Source organism: Tursiops truncatus, chromosome 15 (genome assembly GCF_011762595.2).
Source record: "Tursiops truncatus isolate mTurTru1 chromosome 15, mTurTru1.mat.Y, whole genome shotgun sequence".
NCBI classification, from domain to species: Eukaryota; Metazoa; Chordata; class Mammalia; order Artiodactyla; family Delphinidae; genus Tursiops; species Tursiops truncatus.
Window position 1 is genome coordinate 41,098,916 of NC_047048.1, and position 17,637 is coordinate 41,116,552.

The following is a 17,637-nucleotide window of genomic DNA, read 5'->3' on the forward strand; positions in this document are numbered from 1 at the left end:
TTTTTAAGTGTCTAATTACTTTCAAAACCAAACAGTAGCAAAACTGGCTAATATAACACAAAATAACTGAGACTTTTACAAGTTCTAGTTTATATAAATAAATCTACAGTTTGCACATCATCCATCTGAATTCCGACAGGATTAGAAAACACGTTCTCTTACGTGGAGAGAAAATGTGCCTGGAAATCTTTCCCGTACATTTCTACTTCCCAACAGGTGAGAATTCTTTGGGGACACCCCTGGCTGTATCCTGACACACCTGTGGAGCCTGCCCTGGTGCTGCGATGTCCGTGCTGAGGAGGGGGTCCCGTCCTACCCTGCCCTCACCTTTTCTCAATTCATCACCTTGCCTTTCTGAACCAACGTATGCTTTGAGAGATCACGAGAATAGTGTCAGGAGACCTTGTCTTCTCGGGGCACTTACCACTCAGTCCGACACCCCACTGGTCCACGATATTCCACACACAAAATACACAAAACGCACGTGCACACAAGTATATATATATGCACACAGACAGGTATACACACACATAAATAAATAAATTCACACACACACATAAACCCTTGTTGGGCCCGCGTTACCTGGTCCCTTTCTATGCCTGTTGCCATCACTCTCTCCTGACCCTAATCCGTCCCACAGAACCACTGTGCCTTAAACTTCTTAACATGCCTTTTGGTCGTGTTGAGTGTTGTGCTCAGCTCCCCATTATCTGTGGGATGAACGTGGCTCTGAACCAAGGCTCTCTCCAGTGCTGCCTGGATCCTCGTCCATGCATTACGTCCATATACGTATGTGGCACTAAATCAAAACCACTCTGGTCATTGTTCCTTCAACACAGCCCGTGAAATCCCACCCTGCTTCTTGTCATCCTAACCATCGTTGAACATCCTACTCAAATTCCATCTCCCCTGTGAGCTGCCTTCAAGCCAACTGAGCTCGAGGGGTGTTGAGCACAGTTCCCTCCCTACAGTGTGTGTGTGTCACTCACTTGGCCCTTTTCACAAGTGGATGGATATCACGGATACTCATTATTTGTGGGTCTCATACCACTGGATATGCCCTCAGAACTGGACTAGATCTTTATTGTGGTGGGGAAAAATATTCAACAGGAAAAGATTATTCAAGTTTTTACTGTATTTGGGAAAGGACAATGTGACCCTAATAATAAAATGCCTAACAATAAATCAGAGGACCCAATAATGCTCAAGAGAGGGCCTCCGAGGTCCTCCAGTCCATCTCATCCACTTGACCACCTGTGGTCAGGCAAGGTCCCCATGGCTGGCAGGGGACAGAGCTGAATCTAGTGCCCAGGTCTGTGAGTTGCCAGTACTAGGCTTGTCCTCCATTAAAGTCAAAGTTGAATATATTTGGAAGCCATAAGATATCCTGAAGTCTTGGAATATACATTTCCCCATTCTTAAAAACCTTAGGAATAAGGCCTGGAATTAGTCTTTTTTTTACTCATTGTACAACCCTACAGTTTTTAAAAATTGTATTTCAGTAAAGCTTTTAAGGTAGACTTCTAAAGTTCCTCTACTGATACACATTAAGGTTATTATTTAATCCTCTAACTATCAGTTGGACCTTTAAATTTATAAATATGCACTTTGTCCTGCTAGCATTGAATTAAAATCCCATGAATTCAAACCTTGGTAAAAATCACTCACTGTACAGAAGTACTTCAGAGATGTATTAGAATTATTTCCTTGGATAGGAGACAAATCAGGTCCTTAATCGGACATGTAATTCTTCACTTTTTCTGAAGCTGAATGCTCATTTATGTTTAGCCTTAAATATATTTATAAATTTATGTATATCTAACATACATGGTTCTAGTTATATCTAAATTTCCAGCAAAGAACAACTCTCTGTCTGAGAAAAGGTGATGCAATTATTACATATCACTGCATAATACAGGCTGTCTGGGGTTATTAAGAGTCAGGTATGGCCAATTTACGAGTGTCACCCCTGCACCTTGCTTTCATGGCTCACCGCTGAGTCTTATGCTCACTGAGGGCCCCCTTGGGATCTTTTTACAAATGTATGTTTATTATGATACTATTCCATCATATACCTCATGAGAGGAGGTTGTAACATCCGCTAAGAAAATCACAAACTATTTTGACTTCTGTGACAGAATATCACTCTATACGTGATGTTTAGAATTACGTTTTCTTTAACATCGGTGTGGAAAAGGTTCATTAAAATATGAAGTCGAATGAAAAGTTGAATTGAAATGTAAAGTTGAATGAAAGCAAAATGTTCCTAAAACAAGTTAAATATTCTTGGCTACAAAACAAATTAAAGGGGAAAACAAGAAATGCTGCAAGTGCCTTTAGCGCCTGAAATATGGAGCCGTGTGGAACCCGTACTACCGGTGCCTCGCCGGGCATCACTGGTAAAGTCAGTCCTTACTGGCAGACGACAGATTCCCCTCGCTGAGACTGAGATGAGGGGGGTTTCTACCAGGGTGTTAGAGGGTTCACAGGATGCTGGAGGACCCACTCGGGAACCCTGCACAGCCAGGCACCCAGCCACCGGGAGTGGTTCCCACGGGGTCTCGGCTGCCAGTGACGCAGGTGCCCGAGCAGCAGCCCCAGCACAACTGTCCCGCCCCCGCCCGCTGTCCAGAGCCACACCGGGGCCCCTGCTGGGCCGGAACCTGGCTGGATGTCGACTGGGCCGCAAGGGTCCAGCTTTCCGGCATCCATCCCACAGCGGGCACGCTGCCTGGGGCGGGGAGCAGGTGGAAGCGGAGCCAACGGCCAAGGACACACAAGAAACGACCGAGTCACAAAAGGGTAACTGGGGATGTCATTCCTTGTGTCTGACCCATGGCAGGGGGAGGGGTTACTTCTCCCCATGGTCTGAGATTCCACGATGCCTAGTTACATTTTTTTACTCAAATTATTATGTTTAAAAGTAAGAAAATATATGGGGAAGGGGAAAAACATCAACACCTTAAGATATCGGAAAAATAAAACGGGCTTGGTTGGTCGAGGGGCTGCTGTCCCATCCCTGTCCTCAGTGTCACTGCGAGGGCTTGTGCTCACTGAGCGCTGTCGCATCCAGGCCCTGAACTGAGTGCGTTACATGCTCTGCCCCCTCAAAGTCTCCCAACGGCCCTCCAAGGCGGCACTCTAATTACCTACATTTGCAGATAAGGGAGCCCAGGCACAGTGAGGTCAGATCACCTGGCTCATCAGAGGGACACCAAGCCTGGTACTCAGAAAGGCTCAAAGCCCAGGCTCTTTTTTTTTTTTTTTTTTAATTTTATTTATTTATTTTTAAAGAGCAGGTTCTTATGAGTTATCCATTTTATACATATGTCAATCCCAATCTCCCAATTCATCACACCACCACCCCCCTGTCACTTTCCCCCCTTGGTGTCCATACATTTGTTCTCTACACCTGTGTTTCTATTTCTGACCTGCAAACCGGTTCATCTGTACCATTTTTCTAGATTCCACATATATGCGTTAGTATACGACATTTGTTTTTCTCTTTCTGATTTACGTCACTCTGTATGACAGTCTCTAGGTCCATCCACGTCTCTACAAATGACCCAATTTTGTTCCTTTTTATGGCTGAGTAATATTCCATTGTATATATGTACCACATCTTCTTTATCCATTCATCTGTTGATGGGCATTTAGGTTGCTTCCATGGCCTGGCTATTGTAAATAGTGCTGCGATGAACATTGGGGTGCATGTGTCTTTCTGAATTATGGTTTTCTCTGGGTATATGCCCAGGAGTGGGATTGCTGGGTCATATGGTAATTCTATTTTTAGTTTTTTAAGGAACCTCCATACTGTTCTCCATAGTGGCTGTATCAATTTTCATTCCCACCAATAGCGCAAGAGGGTTCCCTTTTCTCCACACCCTCTCCCGCATTTGTTGTTTGTAGATTTTCTGATGATGCCCATTCTAGCTGGTGTGAGGTGATACCTCATTGTAGTCTTGATTTGCATTTCTCTAATAATTAGTGATGTTGAGCAGCTTTTCATGTGCTTCTTGGCCATCTGTATGTCTTCTTTGGAGAAATGTCTATTTAGGTCTTCTGCCCATTTTTTGGATTGGGTTGTTTTTTTTTTTTTAATGTTGAGCTGCATGAGCTGTTTATATATTTTGGAGATTAATCCTTTGTCCGTTGATTTGTTTGCAAATATTTTCTCCCTTTCTGAGGATTGTCTTTTCGTCTTGTTTGTAGTTTCTTTTGCTTTGCAAAAGCTTTTAAGTTTCAATAGGTCCCATTTGTTTATTTTTGTTTTTATTTCCATTTCTCTAGAAGGTGGATCAAAAAAGATCTTGCTGTGATTTATGTCAAAGAGTGTTCTTCCTATGTTTTCCTCTAAGAGTTTTATAGTGTTGTCTTACATTTAGGTCTCTATTCCATTTTGAGTTTATTTTTGTGTATGGTGTTAGGGAGTGTTCTAATTTCATTCTTTTACATGTAGCTGTCCAGTTTTCCCAGCATCATTTATTGAAGAGACTGTCTTTTCTCCATTCTATATCCTTGCCTCCTTTGTCATAGATTAGTTGACCATAGGTGCATGGGTTTATCTCTGGAAGCCCACGCTCTTAACTGTCACCTGACAGTATCATGACTTCACATGGTGAGGGCTCAAGTCTGTAGCTGGATGGTCACCTCGGGGTGGAACAAAACCTATTTCCCCACCTGAGAGAGGCCTCGTGCTTTTTGGTTTGTTGCAAGTCACGATAATACAACATCATAGATGAAAACGACATAGACCCACATTTCCCAAAATTTCTATATGCAAATTTGCAACAATAATTTTGCATTGATGTAAACTTTGCACTTAAAAGTGAATTTAACTTTGATGTATTTAACAGACAAATCGCATTAAGACATTAAATCTGTAAGTCATTGTTAAAAAATAGTTTACTTATTTTAAGCAAAGAAAACTTTCCAGTCTTTGATATATGTTCTCAGAAACATAAAAATAAAATTTCTTTCCTCAGCTGTCCTTTTCCATTTCACACATATTGATCTTTCCATATGTTTTAAATAACGATGAAATTAATAGGACCTGTATTTAATAAATCCAAATCCTTTCATGTCCAAATATTTTGGGGGAGACTGAGGTGAAAAAGCTGCTTAAGTATTAGGAGAAACCGGGAACAGCTTTGGAAGAGAAGCAGAAGGCAGTGGGGAGCCGGGCGGGCCACTGGGGAAGGTGTTTGCAGGCTGGGGTGGGAGGAAAGTCTGGTAAGGAGGATTCGGAGGTGGGGCAGGACGGAGGCCAAAGCCCAGCGGAGACAAGAAGGAGAAGGAATACGACCAGGGCCTGTTTGTTTGCACAATGTGAGTCGGGTGAGCTTATCTGTTTGGTGTGAGTCAATGGGCAAGGCAGACCGTGTGGAATAAGCCGGGCTGCCTGTGAATTCTCACAGCCCTTTTTATGTGTGGCACTGGGCAGACGTCCTCAATACCTTCTGAGCCTTAGCTATTTATACAGCGGGTTGTGATATTTATCTAACTGAACTGCAGAGAAGAATTGATGGGACAACATCATGAGTTCCCAGCACACAGTCTGGCGCTGGGGTGCTGGGGAAATTAAGACCCTCCGCGCACCCCCCTGCCCAGTCCCCCCCCCGACACAAAGCAGCAGGACAGAATGAAGCCAGCTGGAAGACCCCTTCACAGGCAGTCTGGGCAGTCCTGCACGTCATCCTGAATCTTATTCATAATTTATAGTTATTTCCGAAAGTTTTTATGATCCTAAATATTTTCTAAATCAGTAACAGAATGAAATTTTTAAAAGTTCATAGTCAAGGAAGAATAAAGCCATTTCAAAGCGTTTTCTCAATCATACTAATAAACTGTAAACTTCCACTGTACACGTACTGTGGGAAATACTACTCGGTAAGGCCCCTGTTTTATCTATGACATTGTTGAGTGACTGGAATAGCTACAACTGGTCCAATTGGGCTTCCCTGGTGGCGCAGTGGTTGAGAGTCTGCCTGCCGATGCAGGGGACACGGGTTCCTGCCCCGGTCCGGGAAGATCCCACATGCCCCGGAGCGGCTGGGCCTGTGAGCCATGGCCGCTAAGCCTGCGCGTCCGGAGCCTGTGCTCCGCAACGGGAGAGGCCACAATAGTGAGGGGCCCACGTACCACAAAAAACAAAACAAAACAAAACAAAAAAAACTGGTCCAAGCAACATTGAGAACAGTTTGTTTGGAATATGCTACACTTTGAATTCTGGCTGTTTGCTATACGTATTATTACTTTCTAAAATATAGAAATAACTGTATTTATTTAAATAATTAATTTGCTATTATATTAGATGAAATTGTGATTTTATATGATTGTAACACAACACAATCATACCTGTTTTACAATTTTTTTCTTTTAACGAGAAGAAATCTTCAATTACTATAAGCACTCTTACGTTTGGAATAAAGATATTTCACATTTTAGATCTTACTTCTAATTCAACACTTTATTAGTCACCACTGGCATGATTTTGCTACTCTCAGATCTACGAAAGCATCTGTAAAGCGGCCAGGCCACAGCACCGAGCTCCCACAGCGCTGGGTCTCCCAGCAGTTCTAAGGCTCAGTGTGGTCCATGAACCAGGCAGCCGAGCGTCCTGCAGACAAGGGTGCCACCCAGAGGCCAAAGGAGGAAATTCACTTTGGATTTTGTTGGAAGACAAAATTATAAATATTAAAAATCTAAAAATGATTTGCTATTACTTATTAAAAAATAAGGAACATTTTAACAAGCCTCTCTCTGCAGGAACGAAGGCTTTTAGTGCCAGGCTACGTAGAAGTGTAGCTCTTTGAAAACTCTCACAAGATGGAAACAGCCCTGAGATGGTCCGAGTTGCAGGTGCGCAGTGCGTCAACTAAAACATTGAATTTAACTCTATTCTCTAGAGCAAATGCTTTCTTTTCTTACAATTAATATAACATGTGTTTCCAGAAGTCATGTAAGTTCTGGAGCAACCACCATGACCTGTTTAGACATGTGGACCAAAAGTTAAACTAATTACCGGAGACATTTCTTACTTAAATGAGAAAAGTTTCTTTCATTAGAAAGCCTTCCGTGTAATTTTCTTCTGGCAAAGGAATAAAGTTTATTTAGAGTAGTTCTGTTTGGCAGACGGTCAGGGCTTCTAAAACATATACCAATAATTGTTAAGGTTAAAGCAAAACAGTCAATTCTATGAAACGCATAACAACTCAAGCTTCTAATGGTCGAAACAGTAGGCTGATTAGAAAATAGAGATTTATGATATCCCCGTTTTCTCTTAGAAGTCTGAATGTTGGGATTACTGCTAGCAATGGGCCATCATTTAAGATTGACACATTTTACAGTGAACTACAAAAGATCAAACTTAACCAAAAATAAGGGATACATTAAACGTGAAAATTATTTTAAGTATAAAATTTGAAAACTCCTTTTTCTACACTGTAAAATCCCATTTTTAAAAAAAAAAATTTGTTTAGGTCTTTATTTAATTTGTTACAATATTGCTTCTGTTTTTTCTAAGTTTTGGGTTTTTGGCCATGAGGCATGTGGGATCTTAGCTCCCCAACCAGGGATCAAACCTGCACCCCCTGCATTGGAAGGCGAAATCTTAACCAGTGGACTGCCAGGGATGTCCCAAAATCCCATTTTTGAAATAATGTTTTGGGTACTCAAATGTTATACAGATTTCATCTCATTTTATTGTTTCATTTTCACTACAACACAATTTAAAATAGAAAGAGGATTCTAAACGCACCTCCTTATGTCAGTTTCTGGAAAGCTCATTCTAGAAATACTGTTTACAGCTGACTTCAAATTTTTTTTAAAATTTAATTTAATTTATTTTTTATACAGCAGGTTCTTATTAGTTATCTATTTTATACATATTACTGTATGTCAATCCCAATCTCCCAATTCTGACTTCAAATTTGTTTTTATTAAATAAGAAGATTCTACAGTTGATTATCATTTCCAAGTAGATGTTTTTCCTGCAAATCTTAGCAAAATACTGCTTTAAAGTACAGCGTTGTTAACTAAACCTTCCTCTCTTGGTTCTGTCACTGAGGGATCTCATTATTATCTGTGAGTTAATTCTCTTCCCTATTTCTACCCCTTAATCTTCCACATGCCCTGAGTTGCATCATTCTGTAAAACATGCTTCCGTCCGCAATGATGGCTGCAAAATATCTGAGCAAGGAGTACGAACAGGTCTACTTATGTGTCTCTATTTCTACATTTGTTTAGGAAATAAACGAGCCTGTGCATCTAAGTCCAGTCTCTGCTCTACAGATGTCCGTTGCACACTGCTGGAATTGGAGCGAATATGACAGAGACAACTCAGTAGGACAGTATGGCTATTACTTCAGAAGAAAAGTTCAGTGACTGAAGCTCAAAGTGTTTATCAGGGAATACTTTACAAGAGTTTTAAACAGGGCCCAAGGTAAGGCTGGAAAATCCAAAGAATGACCTCTTCCCTGTAACAAAAGGTCCGTGTGTCTGCATCATATATTCAAAGCATCAAATAAAGACACAAAGGATGGCTACTTGGTAGTTCACGAATGATTCAAGTTCACTGGTAAGTATCTACAATTTAAAGGGTAAATTCTGAAACACTCCTCAAATCTCTAATCAGTCAAGAAGACTCAGTGATAAAATTAAATGCCTTCAAACCTCTTAAACCTTTCCCTTTCCTTCTTCCCATCTCCAGTGCTACCATCTTAGTTCTCGCCATTTAAAAAAAAATCTATATTTGTTTAATCACTTCCTAATTAACCTCCAGGCCCAGCCTCCTACTCTACCCCACCACTGTCACATCTCTAAATCCATCCTCCAGATAGTGTCCAGAATAACCTCAGGCTTCACAAATCAACCTCTTCACTTGCCTGCTTGATATTCAGACAGCAAGTCAAAAGTCAGTGTTCCTGCCGGTCCAGGTCCTCTGCCCACCACCAGGGGACTTCCAGAGGGAGGAAGGCCGAGGGCTACAGGCTGATTGCTAGTGGCTCCTTTGGCCCTTCTGTTTCAACTTAACTACCAATCACATTTCTTTGAGAGACTCCTTATCAAGAGATGTCAGGATCCCTAATCTATAGGTGAGGTTGTTCACAAAAACATCCTAACTCCTAAGACAGTAGCTTTCGAACATTTTTAAATGACCAAAATCATTTTCTTCATACCATAGCTAATGAAGAACCCCAACAAAAAGTGGGTGAGATAAGTATTTCTGAGGCTGACAACAGGCAGACGTTAAATGATACATAACTGGACAGGCCAAGGGGTAAAATTCAAATTTGGCTGGTGAAATGCAGAGTCAGTGGGGAGAAGCAGCTCCGGTGAGACAAGTCAGACTTACATTTCTGAAAGGCCGCTGGTGCTGCTGGGTGTAGAAGACGCGGCACTAATGAGGATTTCAACATTTTGGAGGTACTTTCATAAGCCCCAATTTCACCTGCAAAGAGTGACATGCACTTTCCGAACGACAGGCCACCGCGATGGCGGAGTCCCAGATACCTGGTCCTCGCTGGTTAGTCCCAGGTGCATGACGAGGTAAAAATGCACCAGGAAGTCCGAGTTGGGCAGCACGTCCTGGCGTCGGGTCATCATGGCGCAGATCAGCTTGTAGGCTTGGAGTTTGCCTTCCTTATATGCATCGGGCAGCGTTGTCGCCTGCCAAGGAGACGTTTAGAGATTTAATCAACTCCAGATGCAGATGCATTTTGTCCATTCACTTACTTTTCAGTTTTCCATAAAGTTGTTTACGGAGATGTGGGATGCGCTGGCTGGAGTGAGATCCAGCCTGTCCTCAAAACATGCAGTCTTGGGCAATTACATTTTTTAAACTCAATTTAGGAAGGAAGAGGAAATTACAATAAAGGAATAAACACATGTTCACTTGCCTTAAATAGCCATGATGCAAACATTCTGAGGGGTGGGATCAAGGCGGGAGGAGACGGAGAAGACTGGTTATCCAGGCTTATTGCTAGGTTATCCCGTATCTAATTCACAAAGAGGAGACTTTTAGGGAAGGCAACACACAGTTTATCCCAATGATACTTCAGAAACGTGCTCCATGGTCAAACAGCTGCTCCCAATTAAATTTCTGTAAGTTGAGTGAAAAGCTACAACATTTACAAGTGTTTCTTTTATCACGAGGTCTACTGTCTTTTTGAACTGTGTGGTGGTTTTAGATCTAATACAAAACAAGGGCATTGTTTTTCCTTCAATCTTAATGCCTGGAGAGGCCTCCCTGAACTCCAAATGATAAGGAATGGTTTCACAGGTTATACTGTATAAACACGAACTGTGTTTTTGGAAAAAAAAAAAAAAAAGTACTAGCATGGGGAAAATGTATGTTGTAAACAAAAACAAAAAACTAGAATGAAAATTGTATGGACTCTAAGACAGTTCTTTTATAAAAATATGTTTATCCACAGAAATAAGATTATATATTAATATTGGTTTTCTCTGTGGATGGTGAGATTGTCTTCTTAGCATTTTTCTACATTCTTCCAATTTTGTACAATAAAACCAGTATCACTTGATAAAGGGAGTAACTAAAACTAGTGTATAATATCCCATTCTTTAATATCCTATAGTAACAGTCTACTTGCACATTAAACGAAATAACTCTTAGGCATTTATAAAATGACCAAACTATAAGTATTATTATTTATTCTTGGATCGTCAAACGTACTTTGTCTAAACATCTAAACTTCTGTTCAGAAGTTACGTGCAACACAGTTTTTATGTCAAGTGATAAGGCAATGTTCCCGTATTAGAATAAAAGGTGACGGCAGGACTTACCTTCGCTAGCTTGTACCAGAGTTCATAGAGATAGCCAAACACTCTGGCATGGATCTTGGGTGACTGGATATTATTCACGTCTCCGAGGATTCCCAAGATTCTTCGCCATAACACGGCGGCTGAGTCTGGGTGCCAACCCGTGAGGGTCCCCCCAGCGATTATGCTACAGTCATCAGCAAGGCATTCGCTGCTATCTGTGGGGAAAGATGTGTGTTAACCCTGTAAATGCAATTTTGATTTCATTGTTACAGCCTTTTTTTCTGTCATGCAAATTACCTGTGCTTGAAAATTTACATGTTCAGAGTAAAATAAGATGAAGTATGAAATGGCTGACAACTTGGAAGGACAAAAGGACAGAAAAGTGGGCTCCATGAGGAAAGGTTAGATGATTCTGCTCCTTTCCAACTAAAAGGACAACAGCCCAGAGATGACAGAACAGTTCCTGGAGACCCTGTGAAGGGCTTTATAAAGCAGCAGCGGGGTGGCGAGGAGAACTTGAGCACGATAGGTAGGGAACAGGGCCATGAAAAAAGGTGGCCGGGGAGGCCTCATGGCTGGAGTGACATTTGTGGTGGCTGTTACTATTCAGGTTTATGGGGGGGTTATATAATTTGCTTATAATAAATTTTACCCTCCTTGGATTCAAGGACTTGTAAGAAAGGTATACGATGGTGTAACTGTCACCACACACTGCCACCATAATTGATACGAAATAGCCCCTTCACTCCACAAGTGCCCCTTCACAGTCAGTCCCCTCCCCGAACCTCTGTTCCAGACAACCCCTGCTGTTTTTTGTCCCTACAGTGTCCCTACATTCTGCAGTTTCCAGAATGTCCGATAAATGGAACCCTATAGTAAGCAGCTTTTCTGTCTGGTTCCTTTCACTTAGCATAATGCGTTTATTTGAGAGATTCATCCACGAGGTTGTGTATCCACAGGTATGATAGTTTATCCACTGACCTGATGAAGGACATTGGAGAGTTTCCTGGTTTTGGTGATTATAAATAAAGCTACAATTGCATACAGGCTTTTGTGTGAACACGTTTACATTTCTTCTTTGTAAGACCAGAATCACAAACGGCACACGGTATTTCTCTGCTTGCTTCTCGCTTTTAGTGGACCACGTCTTCCTGTGGCTGCCTGAGGAAGGCGCACGTCCTCATGTCTGAAAGTCTTGGGTCCCTGACTTGTAATTCATAGTTTGGCTGGGTACAGAATTCTGTGTTGGAAAAGTGCTCACTTTCCTGTAGTTTCCTTTGTAATTTTAGAGTCAGCAGCATTCCAATTCTTGAAATTGTTTTGGGTGACAACCAAAATTATTAACTCCGGAGAGTATCAACCTGTCTGAAACAGGTTGAAAAAGACAGTTTCTCTTTTATTTGAAGCTTCAGTAAAGCTAGGAATTGTCCTCTTAATTTTAAATAACTCTATTAGAATTAACCTATTGTATTATTTTTTAATTTTATATTGTTTTTGCAGCTCTGTTCCCTTTTTCACTCCCAATATTTTTTCCTTGATTTATCTTGCCTATTTGTCTATTTTATTCATGTTTTTAAAGAGTGGTCTTTGTTTTCTCTATTGCTTTCTAGTATATGTTATGTACTTAGCTTTATTAGTTCCTTTTTTGTCAACTTCTGTATATTATTCTGCTGCCATTCTTTACCTAATTTTTTGAATAAGACATTGAATAAATTAGCGTTTTTTGCTTCTAGTGTACACACCTAAGGCCACATATTTTCCTCCATATCAGTACTCAGCTACATTTCGCTGTAGTCAATTTGAAATATTTTCCAGTTCAAAATTTGATTTCTTTTTGGACTTAATTTATTTGAAATGCAGTTTCAGTTTCTTAATGTCGTTTTCTTCTCTTTTCTTTTTGTTCTTCTGAATTTATTTCATCATATTCATGGAATGTAATACCGTTTCAAATCATGGACGTTTGTTGAGGCTTGCTTAATGATCTAACTGGTCAATTTCTGTAAATGTTCCATGTGCTTGAAAAAAAAAATCTCAGGTATTTTTAAATTAAGTTCAAAAAATTTTACACATATAGATCTACATTCAATCAAGATTAATTGTATTGTGTAAATCTTCTCTATTTTAATATTTTTTCTGCTTAACTCATCTATTAATGAGAGCTGATATTAAAATTTCCTACTATGATTATGGTTTTATCAGTAGTTCCTAGTAATTCTGTCGAATTTTGCTTCATATATATCTGGAGGCTATGAAGTTCATATAAATTCAGAATTACTGCTGTCACTAATAAATGACTTCTGCTTTAAAGTTTATGTGACTGACACACACAGAGCTACACCCTGGTCCACCTTTCTTCCTATGTATCAATGTGTTTATTTATTTACTTAGGATCCCCCTGTACATTATGTATTAGGGGTACCTCTGGTAAACATCATATGGCTGGATTTTATGTCTTCAACCTAACCCAAGAGTTTCTGAATTGAATTGCAAGTTTAAATTGTTTATTTTTATTGTAGCTGCTGATTTATTTGATTTTTATCTCTCACATCTTACTTTTGGCTTTCCGTTTAAGTCACCTCTGCTTTGCTTCTCTTCTGAATCTTTGGAGGGGGTTTAAAGAGCTGTGTCCCACCCAGACACGGTGTCAACCATTAACCACCGCTGAGCATCATCTTGGGTGCATATACTGCCGGGGTCTAACCATAGAAATGGGAGCACAGTCTACGGATGCAAGGAGCTCAAGTAGAGGGATGAGCAGAGCCGGCAAGGACCAGGAGGAGCGGGTGGAGGAGGGACCAGGGCAAATCCAGGGCGGGCTCCGTGCGCTTCCCGCACTGTGCCCGAGACAGCTGCTGACAGCTTATTATCAATATATTCGTTATGGAAAGATGCCAAGACCCTGAAACAGAGGATTTGATACGGATGGTACATGTTGTCACGGACAGATCTTCCCAAATCCAGGAGCACTGTTCCTTCTTAGAGCAAAACACACCTGTATTTCCCACATCCGTATCATACAATCAACTGAGGTGGCACAGATAATCCAAGCCGGAATCCCACACAGTGTGCCTGCATAGACAGCAAAAGCCTGACTACGGCCCTTCTGGGCTCTCAGACTGCCTTTTACAAAACCTCAGAAGACAGGCTCGACCTCCTCACATTTACTCTGTAAGATGCGTGCAGTAGCAAGCATCTGACAGTCCAAGGAGGTTTGCTGAAGCTTCAAATGAACCTTACGAACCAACCTAAGCTCCCAAGTGAACAAGCAGCATGATACAGCATTTATTCTTCTCAAGAAGAATGAGAAAAATTCTCATCCATGAGTCTTTAATTCCTTGAGGGGTGAAAAAAGTAAGGGAACTCAGTGACTTAGAGCTTTGCTCCATCCCCAACCATCACCCCCAAAATGCAGCCATCTGAGGTGGAGATTAGCCTCCAGCCTTCTAGTCAGGCTGGGACTTCCCTTGAGTGACAGCTCCAAGTAAACAGAGTTCAGGTGTCTTATCACCTACACCTCCCTGCTACCTGCCAGCAAACACATTCTCAGTTATGGAAGGATCCCCCCCTCCAAAAAAAGAAACTGTTTCAATACTGCTTTGCTCTCAGAAAAATGTATTCCTCAGTGATAAAATTCTAGGTAGCATCCCCCATCACATTATCAAAATACAGGGAGTCTTTTCGAGGTATGTGAAACGATTGCATGCTCAATATTACTGTGAAAAAAATTTTTTAATGAGTTGAAATGTTTTTACCCAAAATTATTCCACTCATGGCATAAGTAACAGAACAGATGCTGACATTTTTCATGTAGATGGTTCCTCAGTGAAGCAGCACTTAATTAAGAATTGGGATTTGAGAGATTTCTGAAAATTTCATGTTCACCTTAAAAACACCAAACACTTAGTTCATTTTCTTTTTCACGAGCAAGCTAGTATGCTAGCCTAGCATCTTTTTGTTCCATTATTATTAAATGCTATAGAGACATTAACATTTTTTTGTTGTTAAAGTAGGAAGCCTTGCAAACAAATAAAAGTTATATCATCTTTCTCCCAACACATACAGGACTTTAATACAGGAGCAATCTAAAGTTCAGAACTTTGCAAATATGCAAAGGATTTTAGCCGTGAGTTAAGTCTTGGTAATCAGTAAAACAGGCACTTAGGACCCAAGGGCGGCTTCACACAGCAGCAGTCTCGTGTAGGTTTGGTGGAGGGTTGATGAAACATAGCTGGTGCTTTGGAAATGATTTTCCTTTTGTTTTTTTTTTTGCGGTACGCGGGCCTCTCACTGTTGTGGCTTCTCCTGTTGCGGAGCACAAGCTCCGGACGCACAGGCTCAGCGGCCATGGCGCATGGGCCCAGCCACTCTGCAGCATGTGGGATCTTCCCAGACCGGGGCACGAACCCGCGTCCCCTGCGTCAGCAGGCGGACTCTCAACCACTGCACCACCAGGGAAGCCCAATGATTTTCCCTTTTGAGTTGAAAACTTAACCAAAGGCACAAACCCAAAGGCTCAACAGAAACACCTTAATTCTGGGACCAGAAAAATTAGGCCTAGACTTTTGATTAAAAGTGGAGAAGGCACAGGTTGGCACTCTGCTGACCGTCACTGCCGCCTGACCCTCTCTCTCCTTCCTCATCTGCTTCCCAGGCACACGCAACATTCATGTTAAAGATTACAAAGGAGAGCAAGCAACCCCACGGTACTTCTCATCGTTATTTTTCTTTAGAAAGTTTTATGTTTTCAAAATAGATCAAAGCCTGGTGGAAATGCCAAAAATGTCTGCAACGGCAGAGGATGCTGACACACCATTCCTGTGAATGGTTTTGGTGGCAGGTAACAGTGATAATTAAAAGCAGAAGTTATAATTAAAAGCAGAAATGGTCAAAGGATTTTGATAACAACATCTAGAGGCAGGGCTGTGATAAACAAGAGACTTGGAAACGCAATCGTACATATTTTTTATTATCAAAAAAGGTTAAAATTTCATTGCTGTTTTTAGCTAACTCAAACAACAGCCTGCAGCTTAAAGCTTATTCATTCACTGATTCAAGTATTTACTGACTATTCCTCTCCTGCTACGTAGTGTCCTGGGAGCCAAGAATCAGCTGTGAACATGACCAGTGAGCAATGACCAATGACAATCCTGCCCCTGAAGTTTACCTTGCAATGGTGGGGCGGGGGGGGGGGGGGGGGGCGGAACACCACTGACCTTTCCCCAACTAAAGCAAAATGCTGAAAACCACTTCTTACTGAACTTTATCTTAAAACGTATCAGTGATTTGACAGGCACCTGGAAGGAGCAACAGAGCTGGCCCTTACCTGCAGCGTTCTGCTAACCCTGAGTTCTTAAAGTTTCTCTGACAATGAAAGGAAAGTTTTCCTTATGCTGAAGTTGAATTAATGACTGACACGTTTCTTATGGTTAGCTTTTTTTTTTTTTCCATCCCATTTAAGAAAGCCTTCCCTACCCCAAGGTCTTAGACATAATTTTAGAGGATATTTTCTTCCAAAAGTTCTTAAGTTTTCCTTTCCACATTTAAGTATTTTATCCATAGGGACCTGGCTGTGGGCAAGGTGGGAGGTAGGGAATCTGTCCCATTTCCTGCCCTGTGGCTAAATACTGTCCCGCAGGCCTTTGTGGGGGCAGTCCATTCTTCCCTTGTCAGACCTGGAATGCTGTCTCTTTCGTGTATCAGGACTCCGTGCCTGTGTGGATCCAGTATGTATTTTATACTCCATTCCCTTAGTCTATTCGTCTATCCCTGTGATTAAAACTCCTTTTAAATAAATCACATAGCACTTATTGCATTATTTGTCCTTATCAGGATAAATGTCTTATTTTTGGTAACCTCGTAAGTCAGTCATGGCTATGACTTATTCATCTTTTTATTTCTTATAGCATCAAATTCAGTATTTCTAGACTATAAGCTTATTTGCTAAATAAGAGATGAGGTCAACAGCAATACTGGTTCTTACCTATAGAGTCAAAAATACTCCCCCCTAGAAAATCATAAGCTCAACAGAACAAAACTTACGCACGAGTCAACTCTAATTTCTTATTTTCCGTATTCTTGACGCTCTGGCATCTGGGGCCTCCTTGACCAGGAAGGGACTGCCCGTCCCAGGGTTAGCTAATTCCTAGAGATAGCAAACAACTCCCCAGGGAGTGTGTCTTCCACATGCAAACCCCACAATCCCAAACCCAGGCCTCCCACCTACCTCCTCTGTCCAGCTCTTGCCATCAAGGGGATGTCCCTGTGCCCTCATCACCATGGGGTCCGGCACCAGGCAACCAGGGCCAGTGTCTGTGCTCTAGGATCTGCTGAAATTATCCCAACTAGCCGCTCCTGAGTCTGCATAGCCTGCCTTGCCTTCCCTTTCCCATGTAAACGACAGTAAAGACTGTTGCCCACGTTTTCCCCTGTCTTCCTGCCCCTAACCCTTGTGCCTCCTCATGTGCCCCCCTGCATGGCATGTCGTGCCCCTATTTCTATAAACTTCTTCCTTCATGACAATCATCTCTATGTCTCCATGTCTTGCCATACAAATCCCAGACACACTGTGAAACAATGCACCATAAATTTAGCTGCTATTCTCAGAAAACATGAAATGATTTAAATAAGAAAGCAAATATAAAACTGAACTGTTAGCTTGCCAATGATAAAGGAATTTAAGATTTTGGAAGCAGTTTATTATTCTAAGCATTTGATAACTGGTAGGATTATTCAACGAGAAACAGAGACACACTCAAATTGTTGGGTCACTCTCTTCGTGTGTCCTGGAGATCAGGGTAACATGAGTTTTATTTTGTCCATTTATGAAGAAATTGTTCTCCTAAGAACAGAAAG

General features: G+C 41.4%; 1 protein-coding gene across 6 annotated transcripts in view; it reads right to left on the minus strand.

Moving 5' to 3' along the window:
* Positions 1 to 17,637, minus strand: part of RALGAPA2 (Ral GTPase activating protein catalytic subunit alpha 2) — a 281,557-nt gene that overhangs the window by 142,819 nt on the left and 121,101 nt on the right. For all 6 annotated transcript variants that reach the window (XR_012326196.1, XR_002174846.3, XR_012326195.1 and 3 more), the window contains 3 exons: positions 10,807 to 11,000; positions 9,900 to 9,998; positions 9,514 to 9,669 (listed from right to left, as the gene is read on the minus strand). Coding sequence is in view for 3 of the 6 variants with exons in the window: in XM_019927549.3 (XP_019783108.1) it covers positions 9,514 to 9,669; positions 9,900 to 9,998; positions 10,807 to 11,000 (449 nt within the window). In the remaining 3 variants the exon portion in view is untranslated. The remainder of the gene's footprint in view (positions 1 to 9,513; positions 9,670 to 9,899; positions 9,999 to 10,806; positions 11,001 to 17,637) is intronic.